Genomic DNA, 26,350 nt, shown 5'->3' on the forward strand with positions numbered 1-26,350 from the left:
CAAATAAAGTCTCTGTTATGTATTTGACATGGATGCATCTCAAAACCAGTTTCCCTTTTAAAATTTAAATGGCCTGCAACAATTACATCAGGTTTGCAACTGCCATTACATACATCACACATCCTGCTTCAACTTCTGCTCAAATTCAGGAGTGCCAAGGTCCTTGAACTACACACCACTGAAAATACAGTACAATATGCAAAACTGCCTTCCAAACATCTTAAAATCTTAAAATCTGAGCTTACAGTTTGGTTTGTCAGGATGAGATTTACCTATACAACTGTCATTAACCTTCACATACATTTTGCAATAATTTTTAAGCCTATAAGCACATATCCATTTTCTACAGATCTTCTCATCAAATTGATGCCAGTTAATAAACCACAGTTTTCTCTTCTGGGTCTGGACCTTCTCCTTTGTTAACTCCACTCCCAGGTATAAGTTCACTTATCATTTCCTTACTGACAGTCGGCAGACCTTCTCATTCTTTAGGTCTGTCTTTTTCTGCCCAAACCTGTCTCAGTGACACCTTCCTGAAGACCAGATGGGAGACAGAGGGACGGGGCAGGATTGCTGCAGACAGCAGTTACAGCCTGGCTGGCTCAGGCTCCGTTCTGACTATGCCTCCTACCCTGGCCACTCTCTAGAAGACTGTCTGGATGACTAGATAATATTCTTTCCCATAATTTAGAGAAATTATGTCTTTGAGTCAGCCCTCTCTATACATCTTCACATCCAGATGTTATCTTACTCCCATGGAGCATTCTGTCTCCAAGACAACACTTTTCCTCACTCTCCATGGACTCCTACCTCGGTTCTCATTCTCTTTCACCCCAACTCTGCAAATCCCTTCCTCCTGAGGGTGATCAAGGCAGCAGGACCTGCCTCTCTGTTCTAGACCCCAAATCAGCCCATATCAGCCCTGAGTGGCCATTACACAGCCTGAACCTGCTGCACCCAAAGCATGGGGCACTGGAGCTTCTCCCAGAAATGAGCAAATGATGCATTTTTAGTAGTCTTCTCAGAAATGGCCAAACTAGTTTAGCCTGAACTTCTTTTAAGAGAGGCAGCCTGAACAAAACACTCACTATGAAAAACTCACTATGTGGGTTTATGACGTGAAGTCTTTTTTAAACTAGGTACTAGTCAGTTCTATGTTTGGTATAACACCAGGTAATTAATTATGTTCTCATTAACAGAAGTTCTCACCCCCTGCACCCAAACAAAGTAGTAGCAAAGCAGAACATTGGATTTATGTATTATAAATTACAATTTTGAATTTGAGGAACTGTGTGTTCCAGCTTTAAAGTTTAAAATATTCTCTTGATGGACTTAAATTCATAATTCCACTGATAGAGCAAAGTCCAGTTCCATTATACATATAATTAACTGTCATACAAGAGCCTTCTTGTCTCAGTGGACTGCCTCTACTCTGGCTCCTGGGCTTTGTCTGCAGGTTCCTCTGCAAAGGAGGCCAGCTCTCCACAGACCAAATGATACAAACAGTGAATACATTACATCCACTTTCTTGGATGAGAAGCCCTGATCATAAAAGATTTAAGAAACCTCTTGCATATATAGTGAAACAGATTCCTAGCCATGCATAAGGAGGTTTAAAAGGATTTCCATCATTGCTTGCTATGTATTTTGTACTTAGCAACAGCCTCTAGGATAAGCATGTTTCAGTACTTAGTTTCATCAGCACATGATGCATCCAGTTATCCATGGGAGATAAATTCCCAGTCATTAATCATGAAGTTTTATGAAACCAAGGTCAGCATTGGTTCGCACAGTCGCTAAAGAAAGCATCCAAGAAAATTAAAATATGGTCATCACTCTTACATTTAAAATGCTTCAAACTTAAAAAAGAAATCCCTGCCACTGTGATTTCTACAGTCTTTTTAAAACAATTCTTTCACATACAGTTATCACAACAAGGTAATTAGAACTTCTGGGAAACACTGTCTGTTACACAGAAAAGCAGATTCTCAGCACAGACCTCTTATTATTTTGTTACCATCCACTGTGTACAATGTTCACTTAGCTCTGTGCTGAAAGTGCAAATAATTCCCAAAGTATTCTGATTTTCAGTCAAGAAACAGCTATAGACTTAAGGTTGTGAAACTGCTCAAAGCCTTTACTGAGTAAATCCCTTTACTGTTTACACACTGTGGCATGAGTCAAAATAAACCCAGACTGCAGGCAGAAAGGCAGCATTCCAAACTCTGTGCTTCTCCACAGTTTTTAATGAGCTTTGCAAAATTAAACACAGAGGTGTGGAAAAAAAAATCGAAAGGTGGAAATGTTGTGACAATGTACTGCTTTTGGTTAACACACACGGTAAAAGGCCAAAGTGAGACATCAGAGATGGTTAACTGAATTACTTCAATTTTATTTTAAGGTGGTATCTGAATGATTCTGGATATACTTCAGCATCAGTTTTAAAGTTATTTTGTAAAAGACATTTCTGATGTGTAAGCCACAGGCTTCAGAATGATACAGTTCAACCTTTAAAATCTTTGTCTCATAGCGATATGGAGTGCATGTTGCTATTTTCATCAGTGAGAAACAATCCACTACGTTTTTTCCCCTGTATAATTAGTTAATCCCAGGTTAAAAAGTATTCTCGGAGGAGAGCACCAAAAGCAAAATATGCTGGCCTGACTGTATTTTGTCTTCCTGGCGAGGGAAGACCATGCTTCTGGGAATCAGCATTTATTTGCATTGCTGTACTTTCTGTTCAATGACTTCACAAGTTCCAGAGCACACAAATAAGTAGACCAACGCATCATATTTAAATACTGATGGAATAGGTGTTCTACATTTGAGTAAGGCACATCTTGCATGAATTTAACATTAATGAGATTTTTCCCCTCCTAATGACTGGACAACAAATCTGTTTTCTTAGCTTGAAAATCCTGTAAATATTTCTGAACAACTTTAAATTCCAGTCCCTCTCTTTCCCTTCCAAGTATGGCAGTGATGGCATGAGAACACTATAAACTTAAAGCTGTTCTTAAAAGAATTTTAAGAATATTCATTAGAATTACTGACATTTAGAGTTCCACACACCGTGCATGCAGTATCCAAAAGCATTCATTTTGCATGCAGTTTGGAAAGCTGCCACACTGAAGGACAGAGCCATAAAACTGCACTTATTTCTAGGTAAGAGGAGATATGAGAAGTTAAAGCTTTTTTTCTTTTGCCATTTAAGATTGTGACTCGCACTGGAGGAGGTAACTGATGGATGGATTAATGTTAGATGATGCCAGACGGGGCCATTGTGACTGCTTTTATGACCAAACTGGTAACGCTGAGAACATAGCTCTGTAAAAAACACCCTGCCACACACCAGCAAGTCTTGCTCCCTCTTTTTCTCTACCTATCCCTTCTCCTCTTTCTACAGCTGGCTGTGGGGTCCTGCCCCATTCTTCACACCTACTGTGAAGAATGTATTAATTAAAAATTAAATCAGTTTCTGATTTAATTTACTGATTTAATTTACTAACTGATTTAATTTACTAACCCGGAAAAGGACTATCAAGACCCTTTCTGTGGGGAGAGCCAGTTGAACAGGTTTGTGGAAGGAGCCCATAAACAACAAAGATGAGTTAATGTGAGCCTGTGGCTGAGGGCAGACCCATCTTTGGAGTAGTGATAAACTAACAGAATCCCTTACATTATCCCTTTCAGCCATACCCAGGTTACAGGGTGATGCACTGAGGCCAGCATGAGGGTTTGCATATAGAGCACTTTGTTTATACACCCAGCATTTTGTTTGTATACACAGCTGTCCACCAAGGTAAGAAAGGAGACTGATGGAGTGCACCAGCATTGCTTTGCTGATACTGCTTCCAAAACCCAGTTCCTGTGTGGGAATTGGTGCTGCAGTTGTACGTGCTGATGGCTATAGCCAGCACAGTTCTGCTTTCACATGCCTAACCTGGGAATTAGGAAAGAAAGCAAACAAAGAGGAATAAGAAAAAAATATGCCTATGAAATCCCTTTCACGAAGATTCCTGCCACTCTCCTCCCGATTTTCTTTTAAATAAGATCCCCAAACTTTACTTAACCCAATAAAGTATTTTAATGAAAACCACATACTTTTTGTGTGCTTTTTTTGTTGTGCTCTTCCCAGGTACTTTCTATTACATAGAAAGGGATTTGTTTCAAACTGCAGTGTGATTTTTATTCACCTACCTGCATAACGCCTCAATAGCATCTCTGTCCAGAAAGTCATGCTCTCGCTTGACTAGAGCAATGTCAATTGGAAAAAGGAGATCTGCAGGAAAAGAAACAGATCAAAAATCAAAGTGAGGCTTACTCCAAGTGATGCATTATTTCAAACAACCAGCTGCCTGCAGCTGAGCTCATCAAGATGCTAGTGATTGGTGCTTAGGTAAACACATGCTATCACCTCAAATGCCAGAGGTGCTTCCTTTTAATCTACAAATTTTTGACATGCAGCCTTGATAACTGAGAGTTCATACACAGAATAGAGGAAAAATTATTAAAGCAGAGATGAAACAAAGGGAGATGGGAAAAGGCAAATGCAAGTTTCCCTACCAGACATCAGAAGTGTAAACTAATTCATGCTACCTTTATTTAAAATAAATATACAATCTCCATCAAAATACTAATATCTCATGTTAAAGAAAAAAGGCCAGTAAATGCCAAAACTCTGGGAAAAAATGAAAAAAAAGCCTTGAATCTCCTTAGCTGTTAATCAAGCTATTTAAGTTTGACACTGTTTCATTAATGAGATATGGCTTGAAACGAAAGCAAGCCAAGCTGCGTGGAGACCATACTGCCTCCTTTCCTTAGGAGATTATTTAGGTAAACAACTGGGAGAGTGAGGGGGAGGAAACAATGTTGGCTGAGAGCTGAAAATTTACTACAGCTCTGAAGCAGCAAACACATATATATCATTTACTGTACTCCACAGATTCCTGACTGTCATACAGGTCCTGATCTGGCATTCCTTGCACAGCTAAAACTCCCACCCAAAGCTGCTGGTTCTTCAGGGCACACAGAAATACAAGGTCAATCTATGAGCAGACTGCTGCAGTTGGACACAATTTTCCTGATCCAAGTAATTGTCTATGAATTTTTTAATTTCTATAGACTGGGAAGAATGAACTGAAATGAGAAAAAGAATTAAGACTGATATTAATTTCTATAAAGGCATTTTCTATACTAACAGAAAACGAACTCTGAATTTTATGAAGTTAATTCATTTTCTATAACAACAGAAATTAATTCTATGTCCTCATTTTCATAGCATCATAGAATGGTTTGGGTTGGAGGACCTTAAAATTCATCTAGTTCCTGCTAAGGAGTGGGACACCTTCCACTAGATCAGGTTTTTCTAAGACCCACCCAACCTTGCCTTGAACACTTTCAGGGACAGGGTATCCACAGCTTCCACAACTGCCTCAGGAATACAAATTATGATATATTCTGCAAAATGCTAGAAATTCTGTATTTTCTACAGAAAATTTCAGTTTTAGCAAAGCAAATGGCAAAGGTTCACTGATTAATTTCCTGTATTAAATGTACACTGCATGGGAACACTCCCTATAGGCAACTTCTCAGAACTCTTGTACTATACCAAATTGATTCACAGGCCTCCCCTTCACTGTTTTAAGTAGAAAGTGCAAGTAAAGAGCACATCCAACCCGTATTTTTCAGCAGTGCTGATGTAAGTTTTTCCACTGGGAAAGTCGTATCTTAAAATGTCCACATGAGAACGTGTGAGAACTTAAGTGAGAGAGGAGACTTGAAAGAAGCTGATAGTCTGCATAACACCCTTTTTTTAATGCTTAATCTATACTATTGCTGGCTTTGTTGTTACTGCTGCCAGGGGGGCTTGCAAAGGACAATGGTATATTGTTTTTCAGTAAGGACAGCTGTCCTTTCAATGGGTAGGACTGGCCTTGCTCCCACTGCTTCTCTCTCACCTCTGTGGTCCTTTTGATGTTAGGCAGGACAGGCTGTTACAATAGAAATTTCATGTAAGTTTAGAATCTCTAGGTAGGGCAATGGTCCTGCACAGCTAGGACCCATTTTCTGAATGCAAGTAATTTATTAGGGGATTTATGTCTCAGTATTATAAGAAACCCACAAGCCCACATATTCAGCTGAGAGTTTTGTCTCAGTTGTAACAAAGACTGGAAGTACAGTTCCAGCTCCATATCCCAAGAAAATCTTGGCATCTCCATTAGCACAGAAAAAAAAGAAGGAAAGGAAAAAAGAAAAAATAAAAGGAAATTTAATTTCTGAACAGGCAAAGAAAAGTTTTGCCAAGTGCAGCTTTTGAAAGTGCTATTATCATCTCATATTGCAATTGCAGCTGCAAATCAAAGCTAAACAAGATCATTTTTCAAGAAGGTCAGCTCAGCATTTGCTGTAATTTTCAGCAGTTATTCACTGTAATAATGAACTTTCTATGCTCGTTCTTACAAGCAGCAGCTGGAGTTTGCTTCGTAAAAATGAAGAGGCAGTAAAGAGTGCATAATTTCATGGCAATGAAAGTAATTTTAAGTGGTGTGGGGGCAAATTCTGAACAATAATATAGATATACAAAAAGCATGTCACACTTTAAAACAAACTTCTATATGCTACTCTGCATCAGAGTGTAAGAACTGTATGCCAAACCTGCAGGTTTCTAGTAGATTGGAGAGGCAATGAAGAAAACAGTTCTCATTGAGCAAAACCTTGTAAAAGCAGACACACAAATGCATCCCAGAGGAGGACGAGTGACTGCAGGAGGCAGCCACTCCTCTGAGGAGCATCTGCACAACCACAGCTTGTATGTTCTTTTTCCCTTCATAGTAAGCCTATGTCTAATTCCAACCCAAACCATTCTGAATAAACACACAGGACTTGGGAATCATGAGGCATACAGACATACCCATGCATATGCAGAATTTCCTACTACTGTTCCATTAGGAGAGCTGGCCAGTGGAGCTGTGCACAGCTTTTGTATTTTTCCAAGACTGGGCTTGTAGCAGCGGCTAACTCACACTGCAACAGCTGACTGCTCCTTTCTGTTTTAACCAGAGGGAACACATTGCAGTACTAACCTTTACATTTGTTCTGTGATGATGTTTAGAAGATTCAGACTAAAACAGAAACCTGAAACAACTCCTGCATGGTTCAGAGGCTCATTGGGTTTGGTACATCTATGTGTGTGGTGGATGGCAGAGAGCAGCCCAGTCCCTAGAAGTCATATTATGGACTGGAACGTCAGTGGTGTCCCTGAATCTCATTTCCTGGTGAATATTACATCTTATTGTCCAAAAGTTGCTGGAGGAGGATTGAGTTCAGGTGCCTACCTTCATAAAGCTGCGCATACTGTGGGAACCCAGCAGCCCGCAGCCAGTCACAAGCTTCCTTGGCCTCGATTTCTGAAAAAGGACAGAAACAAATCACGCCCTGATTAGTGATCTGCAGAGAAAAAGCTTCCTCTCCACCACTTTTGCTATCCGCACTGCAAAATAAGCACAAAGGTTTCAGAAACTTTGAACTGAGACACACATTTGCTTATCCCAGTTTGCTTTTCCTCTCACTATCAAACATATCTTAGATTCTAGAAAGTCACTAACGCTCAGCTGGTATTTATCAACAGCTCATCATTTCAATAGTAAGAGAAACAGGCACTAATGAAAACTGCAGCAGTTATGTATTATCCTGTACAGTATTTGTTAACACTAGAAAAAACAATCTGCAATCAACATGAGCAGTGTTTGTTCAGCAAATCTTATGGTCCTCTTGGCACAACTACTTTGTCTTGACAGAAATTCCTTGCAGAGCTCGCATTACTGTGCACTTTAACACCTTGTAGATAGTACTGACAGACTCGAGTCCAAGAACAACTGACACACTGTACTGCAGCTTATTCAAGCACATATTTACTACCCAACAAGAACCTAGTGCCATTGGAAGTCTATGAGATATTTATGAGTTACTTGGTGTATTGAAGGAAGGTTTCCCTCACATTGCCCAAAACAGCATGCCACAGAATGAAATTATTCACACACATATATATGTTACACAGAAAGAAAGGAGCATTAGTCTGTGAATAAATCACACATAAATTCATCTGCTACTTAATACAAGTAGAGATAAAGAATATGTTATCCTATTAGCTCAAACTAGGAAAAATATAAAAGGTACCCAGAGTATTCTCCAAGTGTTGAAGAAATGGATTGGGCTAATTATGTTCTTCAAAAAATTCAATAAAGTGCTACTGGGAATTTAGCTCCCTGCTTAGAACAGGTCAAACAAACAATGAGAAATCAGAAAGTATTAAAGTTTGTCTGGCTTCCATTATATTCACTGTTCCTGATGGACCAGGAAACAAAAGCTTCATTATGCACAACTCAGTACACAATTTTGCCACCTACTTGGAGAGGATACTATGGCTACCTGCTGCAGAAACCATGCACAAAGGGGCCTGCTCAGAATTGCTCCAAATACAGGTTACTGCATACAGGGCATCGAAAAGCCAAACACAATGCAAATAAAATATCGCAAGATTTTGTCACGCTAAGAAATATTCCCAGTGAGATACAGGTACACAAAATTGGATGAAATGGCAGGCATCTTATTGTCTCCAAAATGACGGCAACCCTACTCTCACTTTCCAAATTGCTACAATAGTGTTAAAATATTTGTGCTTCGCCAGACTACTTTGCTAAGACACATATCCAAACCAAGGGGTTAAGGTGAGCCAAAACACAACATTCCAGATAAATAAACATCTAAAAATCCACTCCTGTTGAAGTCAGGACAAGCAGGCATTTGTGCAACTTGTGTTTGCTTCACCTTTGGGTTATGGCACCACATGAGAACAAGCACGTACAGACATATTGACTTAGCTACTGATTAAGAAAGGGCATTCTTCAATTCCAATTCCAAACTATTACAAAGTTTTGTTTAAAGTAGTATTTCAATTTCAGTATGCTAAAGAAATGTGTGGGAAATTCAATAAAGAAGAAAAAAATATATTTGAAACTTGTATGGCTAAAGCAAGAACAAACAAGATGACAGATTAATACTTCAGAAGCAATTAAAGTAGGAAAGCAAAAAATCTGCAACTAATTTTTAAGACTACTTAAAATAAAATGCAGTATCTTATAAGTCACATTCTGCAGAAGTGTCTGGATTGAATTAGAATTTTTCTTGATTGAAATCCAAGAAAAGAATTATCCTAGATAACAAGTACTTGGCAAAAAATGCAGGGAGATGCTTGCAGTGCAGTTGAAAAAAGTGTCAGATTCCTTACTACTACAGGCACTCTTCAATGTGTTTAAATATTTGTTCACAGGTCCTTTACTGAGCACCCCAGGTGAATGACCTGCAAATTATTTCTAGAGCTATGAAATTATGAATATGCATTCACTGGACTTTTTTCACCATTCTCTACAGAGGCTTTGCGTATCTTTTCTGCAAATGTGCCAGGGATGTCCAAGTTACATTTTATGGGCACCCAGCTGTCACATGCTTTTGGGATTTTCAGAGCATATTTGCTTTCAAAATACCTTTGTGAATCCCCCAAGACATTTAGGCAATCAAACACCTGAGTTTTTCCTATCTGTCCACAAGAACTGCAGAGAACAATAAAACACCTGTCCATCGATTAGGCCATGTAAATGCCTAGGGTTGGGTACAAGACAGTGCTAAGTGTTTACAAGCCATATTTGCCCCATTTTCATAGGGCAAGTTGCCAAGTCTTGCTGCATGTCTTGGGAGGGCAAAGGGTTGCAAGTCCTCTTGCAAGCCCTTGGAAGGGTGAAGGTTTTGGAGTACCATCCCGAATAAGGGGCCAGGGAGTGCCCCGAGGGCAGGGCTCTCTTCATCTCATCTCCACCCACACACAGCATGGTTAAGAGAGGGACATGGTGGGTACTGGTGACAGAGTGGAGGTGGGACCTAAAAGAGTAGCTCCTTTTGTTCAACTCAGGTTGGCCAAACCCAGGATTCCTCCTAGACTGTATTTCTATGTGGTGTGACCGGGCAAAGGGAAAGGTAATTTTTTAACCCAGCTTTCCTATCTCAGCCTTGTTGGCTACTGATGAGCCAGAGTATGAACAAAACTGTGCATGTGTGTGAAATTCAGGCAGATCAAAATATAGTGAGAGGGAGAATCCAGCCCAAGGTACACTGAATAAGCTGTACAGAAAGCTGAGTACACTGAACAAGAGATACAAATAAGAGTACACAATAAGAGATACAAATTTAAACAGCTGAGAGCTTGTCTAGGTAAAAAGTTCATTACCACAGCTTAACTGGAATCTGTGTTTGAGAATAATACACACTGGTTAAACCTGAGGTTCTGGCCAAATCATTTAAACTACCCTAGAGGAAGAAGCTCATTCCCACAGTTTCCAAATCTCAGCATCCAGCTCAGCAGCATTAGCCCTGGGACTCTTGGTTTGCTAGCTGCCAGTTTCATATCCAAGTGGACACGAGAATATTTATGTGCAAGTCCTTGTCATCCTGATCAATGGCAATCAAGATAATAAGAGACAAAAGAAAGAAGAACAGGTCTTCCAAAATCAGACTTTCCAGCTACTTCTAAAAACATTTAGAAGGGACAGAGCATTCAATAGCCTTTGTTCAGTATCCCAGGGGACATAGGTTGCAGATAATTATCTGAGCTAGGAACTCGCTGTCAAGCACAGCATTTGCTTGGCTGGGGCCAGCTAATAGCCACAGGGAGGAGAGGAAACTTGCAGAGGAACTCTACACTGCTTTCCAACCTATTTTAGGAAAGTCCTACTTCAGCCACAATTTGCAAAGCAATTTCTGATGAAGACCTGGCAGCTGAACTGATAAGCTGCTGCAGGCAAAGGACTCACTCTCTCCTTCCCACTCCATCCCTGCAGTGCCACTTCCTTTCTGAATCAAACATCCTTGCCAGTTAAAACCTTTACAATAAACTACCATTCCGTATACATTCCAAGCAAGAAATGTATGTGGAGCTTTTCAGACGTGCATCCTGTGCCCTCCCCCAGCAGCAGGATGTTCTTGTACGAAAAACTGCTGGCAAGAAAGAAATTGTGCTATTATTTCTAATGTCCTGATACAAAAAACCCAAAAAAACAAACAAACAAAAAACAAACAAACAAAAAAAAATCCTCTTAGAAAGTAAAACAAAACAAATTAAAAAAACCCCACCCAAATCCCCCAAAATCCCAAAAAGTACAATGAAGTCTTTATTCTTGGTGTCGTGTAAGCAAACAACAGGCAAATGTGTTAAAGAGGAAACAGGAAATTTTTATTGGAAACAGCTTTATTTGTTAGTCTGTTTTACAAAGCAATTCTCCATGCTGAAATCAAGGGTAGGAGTTCCTTTTTTGTATGATTGGGAACCATTAGTCCTTATTTACCCACTTCCAGAGGCATTAGGAGTACTCAGTTCTTCCCCAGAGTAGTAAATGACAATGGGAAAGTCTAACTTCCTTTTTTGTTGAACTTCGGTTAATCTTGGTTCCTGGCCTTGTAAGTTTGCAAGTTTAGACCTTCAGAGGAAAAATATCTCAATTAACACCTTGTTTGAAACTGCAGTTGCAGAAGGGAGAACTGTAAAATGTCTACAGTCTTTTGTTTAATGACACCTTCTCTTCGATAGAAAAGAAAAAACACACAGTGATGCTGCAATAACATTCTTTCAGAAAAAAAAAAAAAATCATAGCAGTCCAGTTAAGACATTTACTTTCATTCTTCTTTTTCGCTTCCATGAAATAACATGCGATTTAAACACTAGCTCTTTCAGGGTCTTCAGGACAAGGTGCAAAGCAGATGTATCTTTGTACAGTCATGCATTGACTCAATTTTCACCTAAGTGCTAAACATCTTATGAACAGTTTTCCAAGCAGATGGTTTCCTCTTGCCTCAACGCAGGCACCTTTACAACCATATTAGCACCTCCACACATCAGTTCTCATCTCACCTTTTGGCTCTGTTAAGAGAGCAGCTTGTAAAAATCTGTTGTGAGACTGGCAAAATCAGCACTGTCAAAATCAAATTTAAGAAAAAAAATGGGCTTCACTTCTGAAGGTCCACTTCAATGTCATACATAACAACTGGGTTTTTTTGAGCTTCTTAAGTGCATCTTGGTCTTAATTTTTAAGTAAGTAATTCTAGTTGAAATTCACTATTTAACTTTTCTTTCAGAAGAGAGAAAAAAAAAGGCAACTTGTAGACATTGAATACAAAATCGTCTTCCTGAATTAGCTTGCAGGAGAGGCTCTCCCACACAGTGCAGAGAATGACTCCAGATTTTCATGAAAGCTGGAGATGAACACACTATCTCCTTACTTTAATGTCTAAAACTCCATAAACTATCTGTATGTTTGCTAAGGCACAGAGGAGCACATGGAGCACAGAGAGCACAAAGAATTCTTCCCCATCCAGGACTGATGGTCCAGTTTAATGGCTGCAAATGGCTGGCAGGCTCTTTTTCTGTCTATATCAGAAATTACCTCTCCCTACACATTATGTCACTGAAACTTCTGGTGCTTTGCAAAATTTTTGTTCAGCTCAAAAGCACTGTCCTGAGATTTTAAGAAACTTGAGATGATCCAGGATCGTTTTTTTTATGACCAGCTGTGGTATATGTGAGAAATACTCTTCTTTGGATAGAATTCCACTGCCCAAGTACATGCAATTATTTTTCCTAGTGCTTGAATTGCATCCCTGACATGTGAATTGTGGTCCCAACATTAGACCTGATCACACTATCCAACCACTCAGTGTATAGATACATGAACACAGATGTGAAATCTGAGACAAACCGGGGAAATAACTGCACTGTGGCAGCTGTCTACAAATGAGCAGTCCAGGCACTGAAAATGATAAATCAGCTCTGTGTAATGTCATACGCCTGCAGCCCTTTAAAGTTGGGACAGTATGACTGACTTCCTAAGAGTAAGCCTGTTATGTGTCCAGGGCCTCAGATGGTTTTCACTTTGAAGATATGCGACTGTTGCTTGAAAATAATTAAATTCCTTCTCATAAGTCTGTTTTTTCTCAAACTTATATAGTTTAATATTCCTTAGGCAGTATCATTAACTTAGTGCTCCACACCTTTTAAGAAAGCAGTACATAGCAAGGGCTAAAGAAAGCAAAAATACAACTAGTGAAGAATAGCATTTTATGAGGATAATGCCCTCAAACACAAACTTGGGAAGTTTGTCAATAAACGTTCAACCACTAAAAACTACAGCATTCTCAAAATATCATTAAAAGCTCTTGCCAAATTTCTAACACACTTGGAATTTCTTCTACTTCTAGGAAAACAATCTAATCATATACAACTGTTCTAGAATAACAACAGTCTGACACATTCAGTCCATGAAGGATGCATTTCTAGAAGAACCAGTGAGATCAAGAGAATATAAAGCACAGCTTTTGAACTGATTATGAGCTTGCTGGTTTTGAAGTGAAAGCTAACAACATTCCCAAGAGAGTAACTTTTCTCCTTTCACCTTTAAAGTGCAAGTTACATTTTGCATTTGCAGCTGCCTTTTTTGATGTGCTATTTCACTGTGCTTCAATTCACCTTCTACAGTCAAATGATACATGCTGTGACCTCCACTTACTGCTGCCTGCCTCAGCAATCAATTTGAGCCAGTATGGATGCATGTGAATTTTAAGAAAATACCTCTTATTATAAACTTTCAGAGGGATGGGGAGAGGGGGACTCACAAATTCTTAAGGCAAACCATACATGACACTTAGTACATATACTGCTTCCTAGTCATAAAACCCCTAGAAACAATGATGAATGTTACTCAGATATTCCACAACTATATGATGATGACTAAAAAAATAGTGTCTTTGTGTTGTCTCCTGCTGGCTTTGGGTTAAACATGGCTTTTTCAAGTTACAGAGCCTTGAAGCAAGACAGTAACTATGCAGTTGATGTTATGTATAAACCACAGGACACTGGGAGAAGAAACAGAGTATGTTTGGAATTTGTGTGGGAACAGATGAAGAAGTAAGGAAACAGATGTTTAAGATCATATATTGATGTTTTCTCTGAAAAAAAAAGCAGGAAGCTTGAACGCCCCCTTTTTTTTTGGTCAGCAGAACTTTTGAAAAAAGCAAATGGCTTACTTCCACTGATAGGATTTAAGTTTGTTTATTTCCTTATTGATGAAATCTAAATAAAAATAAAAAATTAAAATTAAATTAAAAAAAAAAAACAAAACAACTGGCTGCTTTCCAAAATATTTACAGAGGTGTATGTTGGCTGTATGTACTTTCCCTCCCTCCCAACTATACCAAATTACAGAATATAGTACTTTTAATTGCTCAGAATTACTCTTGCTAGCACAGCAAGCACAATACTGCTTTTGTGGACCAAAATCTAATTATTTAACTTGAACCTCTTTTTCACAGACTTCAGCATATCAAAATCACTTCAGAACTTTTTCAGCTCAAAACATAAAAAGAGAAAAAACATTTGTTGATTGAGCCAGCACTTGTTAAAATCAATGGGAGCCTCCATAAATTTCAGAGGACTTAACTAGCAAGTGTGGATCCGTGGGTCTCTAAAACCCAACAAAACCTTTGCAGGAATAAATGGGGTCAGTTTCACTATTTTGAGCATGGGGAGAAACCCAAGTTTTCATCAGAGCACAAGAAAGGACGGTGCCCGAACGGCAGGAGGTCAGAGAGGGCACAACCACCACCTCCAGAGAATGCCCTGGCTGGCAAAGAGGTGCTTCTCTCTGTCAAGAGGACCAAGCACAACTGATTAGCTCTAAAAAGCACCAAACCAACATCATTTCGGGATCTAATAAAGGGCTACTGAAATAAAGGATATTCCCCATGTGTCTGTCAAGCCTTTTCCCTATACACTCTGCAACAGATTGCAATCACTGCTTATTTTCACACCATTAAATATGCTTCTAGCTGCCCAAGGTTAGCTGCATTGCTTCCTAACTTCTTTGGGAAAGCCTGTTCTAGGACACAAAAGAATCATCACAACTCCTGGTTTACACTGCAAGTTAACAATTTATTCCTAAATAGGGTTTTGTTTTGTTGATGTTTTGGAGGTTTGGTTTTTTTTTTTTTTTTTTTTGCATTTTGAGCATATACAGGAGAATTCAGAAAGAAATTTAAAAACCAATGTTATCTGAAGATAAAAACTAACTTTGATTAATCAGATAGCTGTATCTTGATGTGGTAGTTTTCCTGTCATATAACAACTCTTTTTACAGGTCAGATGGTCTTCTCCCATCTTGTTTTTAAGAAGATTCACAGATGAAGAGGAACAAGATGTCAAGTGACTTAAAAAACCCTCAAGAAATAATTGGGCACGTGGGTTATTTATCTGGCCTGCTTAACACAGGGTGGTCTTGGAGGAGGATTATTTGGGGCAGAGAAAGCAGTTAGTCAAATCCTCTGATGGAGGTCATGTTGACAGATTCCAGAGTGAGAACCAAATCCTCCTCCAAAGAGTGGGAAATAGAAGATGACTTTAACCTTCTCTTCTCTCAGAAAATACTTGGTCAGCATGACCTTTGAGAGCATACTGAAGGGCAAACATTAACTGTTGCTAGTCCCAAGCCCAGCACTAATGCACCAATTGCCGCATGTCTGCAAGCCTGTGGTGTGCAAAGCTCAGCTCAAAGGCTCATTCAGCTCCAGAGGGAGGAAAAGGTGAGCAGGCCCAGCATGACTGGTACTTCATCTAAAAAAGGCACAAAATGTGGGCTACCTGTTCTGATCTAGGAAATAGCAATGCTGTGAGAACTGATCTGAACTGGCTCAATAGTTCCTACCAAAGAAAATAGATTTTCTAGACAGTTACTTCTTTGAGCTTGTTAAGCCTTAACATCAAAACTATCCATGCATGTAGGAAGAACTGCAGGGAAGAATGACTACCCTTACATCATACCCATTTATGGGCAACCTCATCGATGATCCAGTCCCAAACTATACTGTACCATCCTGTGGGGATGATACAACACTAGATACAAAATACCAGCGGCAGTGAACAGGCCAGCATAAAGCTAATTGCATCACAGACAAATCCTTCTTCCCTGATGCAGAATTAAAGATGTAAACATGGATTTTGACAAAGCAAATATTACTATGAATGTCCTGGTTTTAGATATTAGAGACAGTTACAGTATTGTCTGTGATACTGCATACTTGAAAATGCTTCTCTCAGTTCAAGATCTAATGGCAACATTTTGTATGGATGCAAGAAGAAGGAAAGTTAAAGCAGATCATGAAGCTTTACACTGGAAAGTTTCTTGTATCTTATGTGCACAGGAAATCTGTTTTTACAACTCATGGAGAACGGAGGGAAGGGTGGCCAGCAGAACATCCAATTCTATGGGTCCACAAGGTCACAGAGAGAACATCCCCAAAATGCAAAAATGCGATGGGGGAGGAGGGCAGAGAGGCATGCGTTGTTGATAATCCTGAAACTTCAGTAAACTATAAGAACAGGTCTGGGAAGGTCAAACTGTGTCCACCACTAGCTTCAGCAAATGTCTTTCATGCATCTCCTCAGGAATCATTCTTAGTACAGACTACTGCATTTGAATAGAAAGATTTAGACAACTATAATATATATATATAAACCCAGATCTATGGAACTCTGAACCCTTTAGACTTTAAAAAAATGCCCCACAAGAAACAAGTGAGCCATCCTGCTGTGTCTTTATAAGGAGAGACCAGATAATTTTTTCTGATCCTGTCTCACCTACCACAGTCCTTCCCAAGGGAAACAAATACGTGACAATATTTGAAAGAATATTCATCCTAAGAAATAAAAATGCTTGTCAGACTAAAGTAGTTCAGAATGGTCCATAGTATTTATTACCTGTAACTTTCAGATATGAAACTCAGTGAGTTAGAGCCACCTGACTAAGTCATTCTCAACTCTCTTTTGGTTCTGCCACTTTTGCCAATGGTACACTGTACCAGCAGATCTACTGGTTTCAAAGATGTGCTGAGTGGGATAGGGTAGCACTGTCAGCAAGAATGGCTGAGTAAGTGTCCAGTAAAAAGAACCAGGAAGTTCCAGTCCACAGCCAAGTCCTGTGCCCCTTTCATGAGAACTGCTCATCATTGAAGGCAGAATTTGTTTTTTCCTTTGAACAGAAAGTAGATGAGAAAATAAAAAAAGACAAAAAAAACTTTGCAAAAAACTTTGGAAATCAAAAAATATGCAAGACATCCTGACACCCTGCACCATGCAGAATTACTGATTGCTTAGATACAAGCAAGAAATATGCCTGAAATTGCTGAAATTACCACAATTACTGTGTATCTACACTTACTACATTATTGTAGAGAATATAAAATTTTGTAATTAATTTACCTTGAAACACCAAGATTCAAACTTACTAAGCAGAACAATATGATACGCAAAGAATATAAATTATACAGGGCATCATCTCCTTATTTAGTGGAGATCAAACCAGCAAATCTTCTGTGAACTGTGTATCATTTGATTGCTGTGTTTCTATAACATGCACAGGAAGGAAGGGGAAACATCTGAAGTTATTTTTATTTCCCCAAGTCTTGTGGCTATACTGTATGAATGCTAGGGTGGGTCTGGCATTGTCTGAAATGTGTCAGGGTCCTTTTGCATAGCCTCATTTCCTTCTTCCTGTCGCTAGGAAGGATAGTTAAGCATGAAAAGTGCTTGTTTACTGTACAGGACCATCCTGTTAAGCACATGAGTTCTCTTCCTCTGTCTCCTTTTAACCAGCCAAGGGTGCATTGTGTTTATGCTCAAGCCAGTAGCAAAACTCCCATCAGAGGAGAATTGGAAGAGAAGTCTGAATCTCTCAAGAAGCCCAAACATAACATACTGTGGTATTTTGCCTAGGAAAAAAACCAACTTTATAGTGCAAACTGCATCTCTAAATATTTGCAGAACTCATAAATTCACATGCCTCAAACAAACCACTGCCTACAATGTAATGAATCAGAAGAACCAGAAAAGTAAAACCAAGCCACCTCATCTCCTTTTTCTAGGAATCTTAATATAAACATTCAACATCAGTGAATGAGAACAACTACAGTACCTTTTTTCTACATCCCACCAGAGGCAAAATAGACTGGGCATTTGTAAGTTTCCATGAGCAGCATCAGTCTCCCTCTCTGGCCCAGCAAGGGCAGCTGCACAAGTGGCTGGGAAGACCCAAACTCAAGAATTAAAAATCCTAGACTGAATCCACACTACTGAGAAATAAAGCCAAATAAAACCACCACATATGTTGCTGTTAACCACCACTTAGAAATAACATTTTATGACATGTAGGAAGTGTAAGCCTTATGGTGTTTAAAACAATGTAACAGCACTTCCTTTTGATCAAAAAAGTATCAATTAACAACCCAAGCATTTTAAAAGAAGATGGGATCAAAAAGTCCTAGAGGCCTCATAGCTCCAAATGCTCTGATTGCTATGAACTCGTAGGTGAAAAGAATCTTGTCAAAACAATATCTACATCTTCTCTTACATATACTGTATTCCATAATCAAAGAATCTCAGTCCTAATTATGATCCCATCAGCAAACTGAAGTAGTAACCCAAACCCATTAATCTGAGGGACATCCATCCGACTTCCTGGCCATCTCAGCCTTTTTGTTTTTGTTGCTTCTACTGGAGATGCAGAGCAGGATGCCTAGAAGACAGCAGCAATAATGCCTGATAGATACATGATAGCAGGCTACAGCTGTGGAATCAACAGACACACCTAATACCAGCTCCATGTGCTGTCAGCCAGCAATGGCCTGCTTGCCAGACAGATGCTGAATCAGTCTGGCACTGAGCTGCTGACAGATTCATACTCAGAGGCTCATAAGAAATCTGCCTATTATCTTCCTTAAGTTCACTACAAATAGCCTTAAAACACAACCTGACTCAGAGAATAGTTACTGAACTGCTGTCAGGAATTTCTTGATCAGGGCAGGGCAATTCAAACAGATCACACTTACTCCTGAAAAAAAAAAATAATTGATGGCTAAGATAAAATTGCATTCCTCAGTCTTTCAAATCAGGTGTGTTAAGTACTATGACACATCAGGCAGAACCTTCTGACTTAGCCAAATACATTGTTTAAATGTAGTTATTTCTTCAAATTTTCCCAAAGAGAATATGAGGGGACAAAAAACCCGAAAGAAACCTGCTGTACCAATAATAAGTGCCTTGACTGGCAACAGAGCTCATTAGGTTAATTTCAACATACTGCTCAACAACTTCACAGTTTGGGTGGAACTAAGTCATTGCTGTGGTTTGCAAAGAAAGGGAGGGTGGCACGGAACGTAAAACTGACCGACTGGAAAACGGCATCGGCTTTCTGTTTTCCTCGGGAAGGGAAAAAGGAAGAGGGGGGTAGGGGTGAGCCCGTCTGGCAGGAGGTGCTGCTCCTCCACCGGGATCAAAGCCGCCGGGGGTGACATCAGGGCTGGCCACCGCCGCACGGGGGGAGCCACCGGGCTCCTGGAGGCCATCGGGCTAATTACGGAAAACTTCAAAAGGAACTCGACGGTTACCGTCTCGCAAGGACTCCCGAAAAAAGAAAGGAAAAAAAAAAAAAAAAGCCACCCAAAACAGAGAGAGACGAAAATTATGGGGGGGGGGGGGGGAAAAAAAAAAAAAAAAAAAAAAAAACAAAAAACCCCAAAAAAACCAAACAAACCACACACACAAAAAAACCCCAACCAAAACCAAACCACGGAAAAAGAAAGATGCGCCACGGTGATCTCCAGGGAGCGGCCGCATCCCGAGCGGCGCTCCGCGCCCGCGGTACCCCCGCGCCTCAGCTCCTGCGCTGTTAACCCTTTCATTAGCGCTTCCGAGCACAGCCCCCGCGGGCGCTTCCCAGACACAGAAGCAATCCCGGGCTCCCGCAGCGCTCCCGTCTCACCTGGGGCTGCCGCCGCCCCGACGACGCTTCTCACCCGCGCACACGGACGGACGGCGGGGCCAAGAGCCGCGGGACGGGGCAGCCGCTCCCCCGCCAGCGCTGCCCCCGCGGGTACTGCGGGATAACACGAGCGGGATCCCGGCCCCCTCTGCCCCACGCGCTGCCCCGCGGCACTTTCCGGCACCGCCGGCCGCGATGCGCGGAGCTGCGCCCCCCGGCTCAGAGCCGCCACCCCCAAAACGAGCCGGGAGGGGACCCCCGAGCTTACGTGTGAGGATCATGGTCTCTGCGGCCGCGGTGGCTCCGCGGGACTGCCTGCGGGGCCGGCTGGCTGCGTCCCTGCCTGCCCGCCTGCCTGCGCGGCGGCGGCGGCTCGCGAGTGACACCGGGCGCGGAGCAGCGCAGCGCCCGCCCGGCCCCGCCGCCGCCCCCGCCCCCGGCCCGCCCCCGGGCCCGCTCCGCGCCCCCGGAGAGACCCCCGAGCGCGGGCACGCGGCAGCAGTGCCTGGTCACTGCCCCGGAACGCGAGAGAACGCGCTGACACACGGGGACACACCGCACACGCACCCCTGCACACGCACATGCACACGAACATGCACACGCACATGCACACCCCTCTCCCCTGTCCCTCCACTGCACGTCTGGGAGTCCAAGGGAATGACACAAACCAGAGGTAATGCGCTCAAAGGCGACATAAAGGCTTCTGTGCCTTTTGTTCCTTTGGTTTTTAATGGCTGTCAGCTCTTGCCGTGGCCAGGTTTATAAAAAGCAATCAGCAAAGCTCTCAATATTTTTTCCAGGAAAACACAGAGAAGAGAGTTGACTGAATAGGCATCATGGCTCATTGGTGTTACAGACTGGAGAGGTTTGGAATGGCCTGAGCAGCTCAAGGCATGGTGGATGCTGAGCCTTCAGCCAGAAGCGAGCCATGCAGGGTGACCAGGGCATGCCAGTCCCTCCCTCTCCAGACAGTGTGCTGAAGAGTGCTGTGATATTTTAGAATTCTTGAGCACCATCAAAGTCTCAGTTTGAACCTGGATGGAAAACAAGCATTTTTCCTGTGGGGACCACAGAACAGTGATAGGCAAGTCTTGGAGATAGTGAAGTAAGCCTGGCTTCATAGCTCTGTGTCTGGCAGTTGCTGCCTTCTCCACTCATTCCCCCTTTGTATTTTGCAAAAATTTTTTGAATGCTTGTTGCTTGGTTGACACATTCAGGACTGTAAAACACACAAACCAGGTGCTTTTGAGCAGCTGCCAAACTATGAGCATGGAAAAAAGTATTATGAAAATTTGAAAATATCTGGACCCTGTCAAAGATTATGATTGATTCATTTTTTTTTCCAAACCAACATCACATTTTGTACTCACTGGTGTTATTTTAATGTTCAGTTGTAATTTCTGCACTATGAATACAGATATAAAGTATACATAGAGAGATGCTTGAGCTGGCAGTTTCCTGGAGAATAAACATCTCCCCCTTCTAGAGGCTGCAAACTGTGGCCAATTGGCCATTATAGTGTTGTTTCTGGAAACCCCTACACAGCTCTAGATCATTAATTTACTTTAATAGCCCAGAAGAGGATGGAAATGCACTATATCTTCAAGCTTAACTTTACATATGTTACCTGCTTAATCAATTACTTCTTCATATCTAACCTGGCTCATGAAGTTTTTGGCATAGCCACATTTACCTTCATTTTTGAATGTTTCTTGTAAGGTCAGGATATATGTTTATTAGATAGGTCAGGCACGTAAAATGTTAATTCCTAACTCTAGCGTGGGGAGCACAGATAGATGCTGTGCCCCAGCTGTTGAACAGCTGAAGTAATCCCAATCTAATTGGCTTTCTGTATGTATTGTCTTTCATTTTATGCAGTTGGTAGACTAGTAAGTGTCAGAGTAGTCCTGACGAGATGAAATATACTGGTTGCATATTGTGTGTGATTCTCAGTCTGAATTCCAGGAAAAAGAAAAAAAAAAAAGGAAGAAAAAAAAAAGAAGAAATTTCTCCAATAAATATCCTCAAAAGGAAGGGAGGGGGGGGGAAATTAAAAAAAAAAAATTACCAAGAAAAAAAATTACCAAGCATGTAGGGAAACATGGCCCAAAGGCATTTCTATCACAATAATAATGCTGGAACCAGGAGACCACCAAGTGTCAAGTTAATACCCTCTGTAAAAATCAGGGTTTGTTCCTGTAAACACAGACTGCCTAGGCTGCTTCCTGGACCAAGCCTTCATTTTGTATAGGAAGCTTTTGTATAGGACCCACAGGAAGCTTTTGAAGGAGGACAGAATGGACTTCATAGAAAAAATGGGAAAGGTTGGAACAACTTGGCATTGTGAAAGGGAACTCAAAAAAAAAAAATCTAAAAATGAGAGACCTGTACAATAGTGAAGTAAAATCCAAATTGAAAGGGTTGTGAGATAGCTCAAATCAAGAATTTGAAGTCAGAGTTTCATTTGAGGATTCTGAGAGGGGTGAGTGGCAGGATCAGTGAATACTTGATAAATGTGTCCCAGACACAAGATGGGAAACTCTCAGTAATTAAATCAAGGGTTATTCTCCCTTCCACCATCCTGTTAAATAGCAAATGAATGCTATTTCATGATGATGCTGACAATGAAACTCTATGCTTGTGCTTTAGTTCAGCACTCCTGTTCTACTTGCAAATCTAATTAGCTTCCACAGTAAAGGAGGAATCTCCATCCTCATTCAGTCTCTGCAGCCATGTCAGAAACAGTGACTTCTGTGATGGATCAGTCTGTCTGTTGGGATCATTGCTAAATAGATGCTGGAGGATTATCACTGACCTGGATTAGATCCTTGCTGGTAATCTAAAAGAGAAAGGCTTTGATTGTAGTTTGTTATCAACTGCTGAAGACACACAGTCACTGGGGCTTGCATTTTAACTTGGAATTCTATAGGGCTGCTTAAGCAGGCGTATTTTTGAAGCTGAAGCAAGGCACCAGTCTCACATTCGCTGTAAAACGTGCTCAGAGGAGCATTCCACCTGAGGCATGGGTGTTTAACAGGCTACAAACACCCTAATCACTCATCCGGCTTTAAAGAGTATTGTGAAATCAGGAGAGCTTTGGCCTTTAATATTTTTATTTCTTTATCTCTTTGGCTATTCAAAGAGCAGGCAGCTGCCTGACAGACACAGGATTTTGGAAGTAGCCTGCCTAAGAGGATTGTTTCTGTGGAGTACTGTTATCCTTAATGCAATCAATGAGCTCTTGCTGGATGGTAAAGTAATTGTAAAGGGTTGCCCGACAGGCACAATTACTCAGTTTAAAAGGTGAATTCTCCTTCTGTTGTAACTGCATAAGGGAGTGATTTGCAGGAAGGCATCTAATAATAAGGACTTGATTGTCCTCTGCTTTCCCTCCCAGGCCCAAATGCCTTAATGGTTAACTGTACCCCTGTCATCCTTTTTCTTCTAAATAGTGCAGTACACAGAGAAGTTCCAATTCACAATTGGTCAACTGACCTGCTGGTACAAACACAGGATTGTCAGACACATGACTGCAATTCTAAATGCTAGTATTAATATCCTCTTAGCAACAGCATGATAGATTATGGAGCAGTTTCAAACTGAGTTTCCAAGCCTCTGGTTCTGGGCTTGGATTCCTTCTCAGTTGGGGTGTATCTGTATGTAGCATTTCCACAGTCCAAAGCACTTGCATGTTCCAACCACTGTCGGTGAAATAATTAAGTCTGAATTTTCTAGCACTTGACTCTACTGAAAGTAATTACTTTAAGAAGTCTGTAATTGTTCAGGCCTCTTGACAAAGAGTGTTTGCACTATCACTTTGCAGAGATAAGTGACACTAACAGTGCCTTGCTTCCAGAGAAGGAAAGACATGGTTTCACTACTTGAGAATCACAAAATGAAAGAAGGCATGTACCAAAAATACTTTTTTCACAAAGTATGTAGTAAATTCACTATATTATACAAAGAGAGGTGCTGCTCTATAGCATGTAATTTATCTCTGCTCTAGAAATCTTCCTATAAAGATGAACACTATGAACATGTTACCAGCTTGTTTCATATATTAGACTCCTGTAGCTGATCCCAGGCAAAATTCAGTTGGGTGTTTTCCCCCCTTTTTTTAATCAACAAAAAACAATAAAGAAAATGAACCTTGCCTTATTCTTTATGATCCATATAAGCAGCTACTTTAAAACAAGAGGTAAGAGCTCTGTGCTTTTGCCTACTTTTGAATGCCATCAAACACTATGTGTTCGACAGTTCAAGCTGGAAATGAAATAACCAAATTCACAGTGTATTTAAGAAAGACTCTATTCTCTAAAGGCACAAGAGAATAAGAAACAAAATTATAATTAAATTTACAAAGATACAATATGATAAAATATAAATATGGAAAAATAAAATAGGAGAGAAAATCAGTATTCAGAGGGTATAAGCTCTTTCGCTTACATGGAATACCATTGGTTTATATTTATTGGAAATTGGTGGAGATGTAGGGTATCTTTCCCATATGGTGGTTAAGATGCTGTCATAGGTGAAGGTTTATTTTTAAAGACTGCATAATTTTCTGCTGTTAATGGGTCAGCCTTCCCTTCAATTAAAAGCTATATTTTTACCTTAAAAAGGTGATTCACCTTTGCAAAAATAACGAACTGAATTTAATGTTCAAGAAATTAGGGAAAGTAGGTAAACAGAACCTTATCTAGAAGAAGTGTTTAGAGAAGCATATTCCAACCTGTGATGAGAGCTCAGAGATGATCCTGAGTAAGTGTATGGCTTGTGACACATAGAAGTCCTTCTTCCTTATATTTAGAAAAAATTCAGAATAACTGTACTATTACTGATAAAAACAGCCTCCATGATTGATCGCTGCTTCACAAAAAGGAATCTTAACCTGAAATTATCAGGATAAAAACCTCTGCATGTATGTGGTAAAAATGGTTGTGTAAGTGACACCTAATGGATATGCAAGTTAAGGGGGACGGACTGTTACACTGCATTAGAGAAAACTGTAATGAAGGTCTGTCTTGGCCAAGGCACCATCCCTAGGTGTAATTGCCTTGGTGGCTGTGTGGCAGCAGAGTGGCACCAGAAGTCATCTCTGACCTCTCTCCTTTCTTTGTGGGTCATTTAAAAGGCGACATTGGTTCCCGAGTCTCACCCCAGTTCTCTTCCTCTGTGCTTACAAATCACAGTGTGCAATCAAGTGTGAGAGGAAGATAGCACAAAGGATGCTTTTACTCAAAATATGTACTACATAATGATCAAAAGATGAGCAACTTGATGATGGTGTAAAATGGTGGCAGGAAATAAAGCTCATCATTTTGTTACTTGGCAAATTAATATTTTTTTTCAGAACAATGCTCTTGTTTTCACTCTGTGTTCTTGTGACAGCAGCTATAGCATTACTGAATCAACCTGCTCTTCACTCTTCATTTTTAAAGCAAGTAGATTTTACCTTCCACCTTTAAAACCACCCGTTTCCAAGGCATTCTAATGTTAAGATGCTTTTCTGTAAACCTCATTCTCTGTTCACACATGACCTCCAGTCAGATGAAGAAAAAAGGTCAGCTTTTACAGAGAGACAACAGTAACCTTTTGTTAAACAAGATGTAAGATGTAAGTTGCCCATTAAAGTAGATGAAAACTGAAAGACTGATGCCTTGAACATGTCAAAACAGTGATCACAAATTGGTTTATGAAGCAGCTATGTTGTTATTTTAGACATGGGATGCTAGACTTTTCAGCATAAGACCCTGGGACTGTGTCAGCCATGCAGCACCCAACTAGAGTTAAAAGGAGTAAAGGGAAAGGAAATAAAGGTTTTGGGGTGGTTTGTAGCTTATCAGGCAGCATTGGTCTATCTATTCCCCTTCTCAGATTTCATTTTTCCTCAGATAAATTAGGGGGAATAGTACATGACTTTTTTGCAAAGTGTTTGAGAAATACTGTAAGTACTTTATGAAATTTTTTTTATTTATGTCTAATAAATGTTCTCTTGCAGATTGCTAGTTTGGCTGCTTCTTTTGTTGTCCATGCCCATGCTCTTGCTTCTTGTAACTGAAACCTGGCTTATAGCAGCAATTACCTTGCCTTTTACTGGGAGATGTGTACATGCAGACAGTTATTTAAGAGCACCTTAAGTAACTTGCTAGAGTGTCAACACCCATAATGATGTCTGAGGAAAGACAAGAGAAGTGGAGGGGGAAGCTAGCTGTCTCGCCAGCAAGAACAAACTGAGTTGAAGAAGATTTATTAGGTGTATATTGCTCAGATAAATGTGATCCTGACTTGAATGAGAGCCAGCAATAGCAAGGGGAGGGGATCAGGCAGAAAGAAGTGGCTGTTTGGACTTCGTCAACAGATTCAAGACCTGACGAGGATTAGGAGGAGTTACAGAATTGTTGGGGTGCTCATTCATCACCTTAAAATTTAGGGTTATG

General features: G+C 40.5%; 1 protein-coding gene across 5 annotated transcripts in view; it reads right to left on the reverse strand.

The window, feature by feature from the left end:
* DLC1 (DLC1 Rho GTPase activating protein) overlaps positions 1–26,350 on the reverse strand; it is a 212,239-nt gene that overhangs the window by 17,773 nt on the left and 168,116 nt on the right. For 4 of the 5 annotated variants that reach the window (XM_041474160.1, XM_041474322.1, XM_041474233.1 and 1 more), the window contains 2 exons: positions 7,338–7,409; positions 4,201–4,282 (listed from right to left, as the gene is read on the reverse strand). In XM_041474160.1, coding sequence (XP_041330094.1) covers positions 4,201–4,282; positions 7,338–7,409 — 154 coding nt within the window. Of the gene's footprint in view, positions 1–4,200; positions 4,283–7,337; positions 7,410–20,178; positions 20,281–26,350 lie in introns of those variants that run through there. The other variant, XM_041474479.1, reaches the window with a different exon arrangement.

This window comes from Pyrgilauda ruficollis, unplaced genomic scaffold (assembly GCF_017590135.1).
Source record: "Pyrgilauda ruficollis isolate IOZ18807 unplaced genomic scaffold, ASM1759013v1 scaffold1, whole genome shotgun sequence".
Classification (NCBI taxonomy): Eukaryota; Metazoa; Chordata; class Aves; order Passeriformes; family Passeridae; genus Pyrgilauda; species Pyrgilauda ruficollis.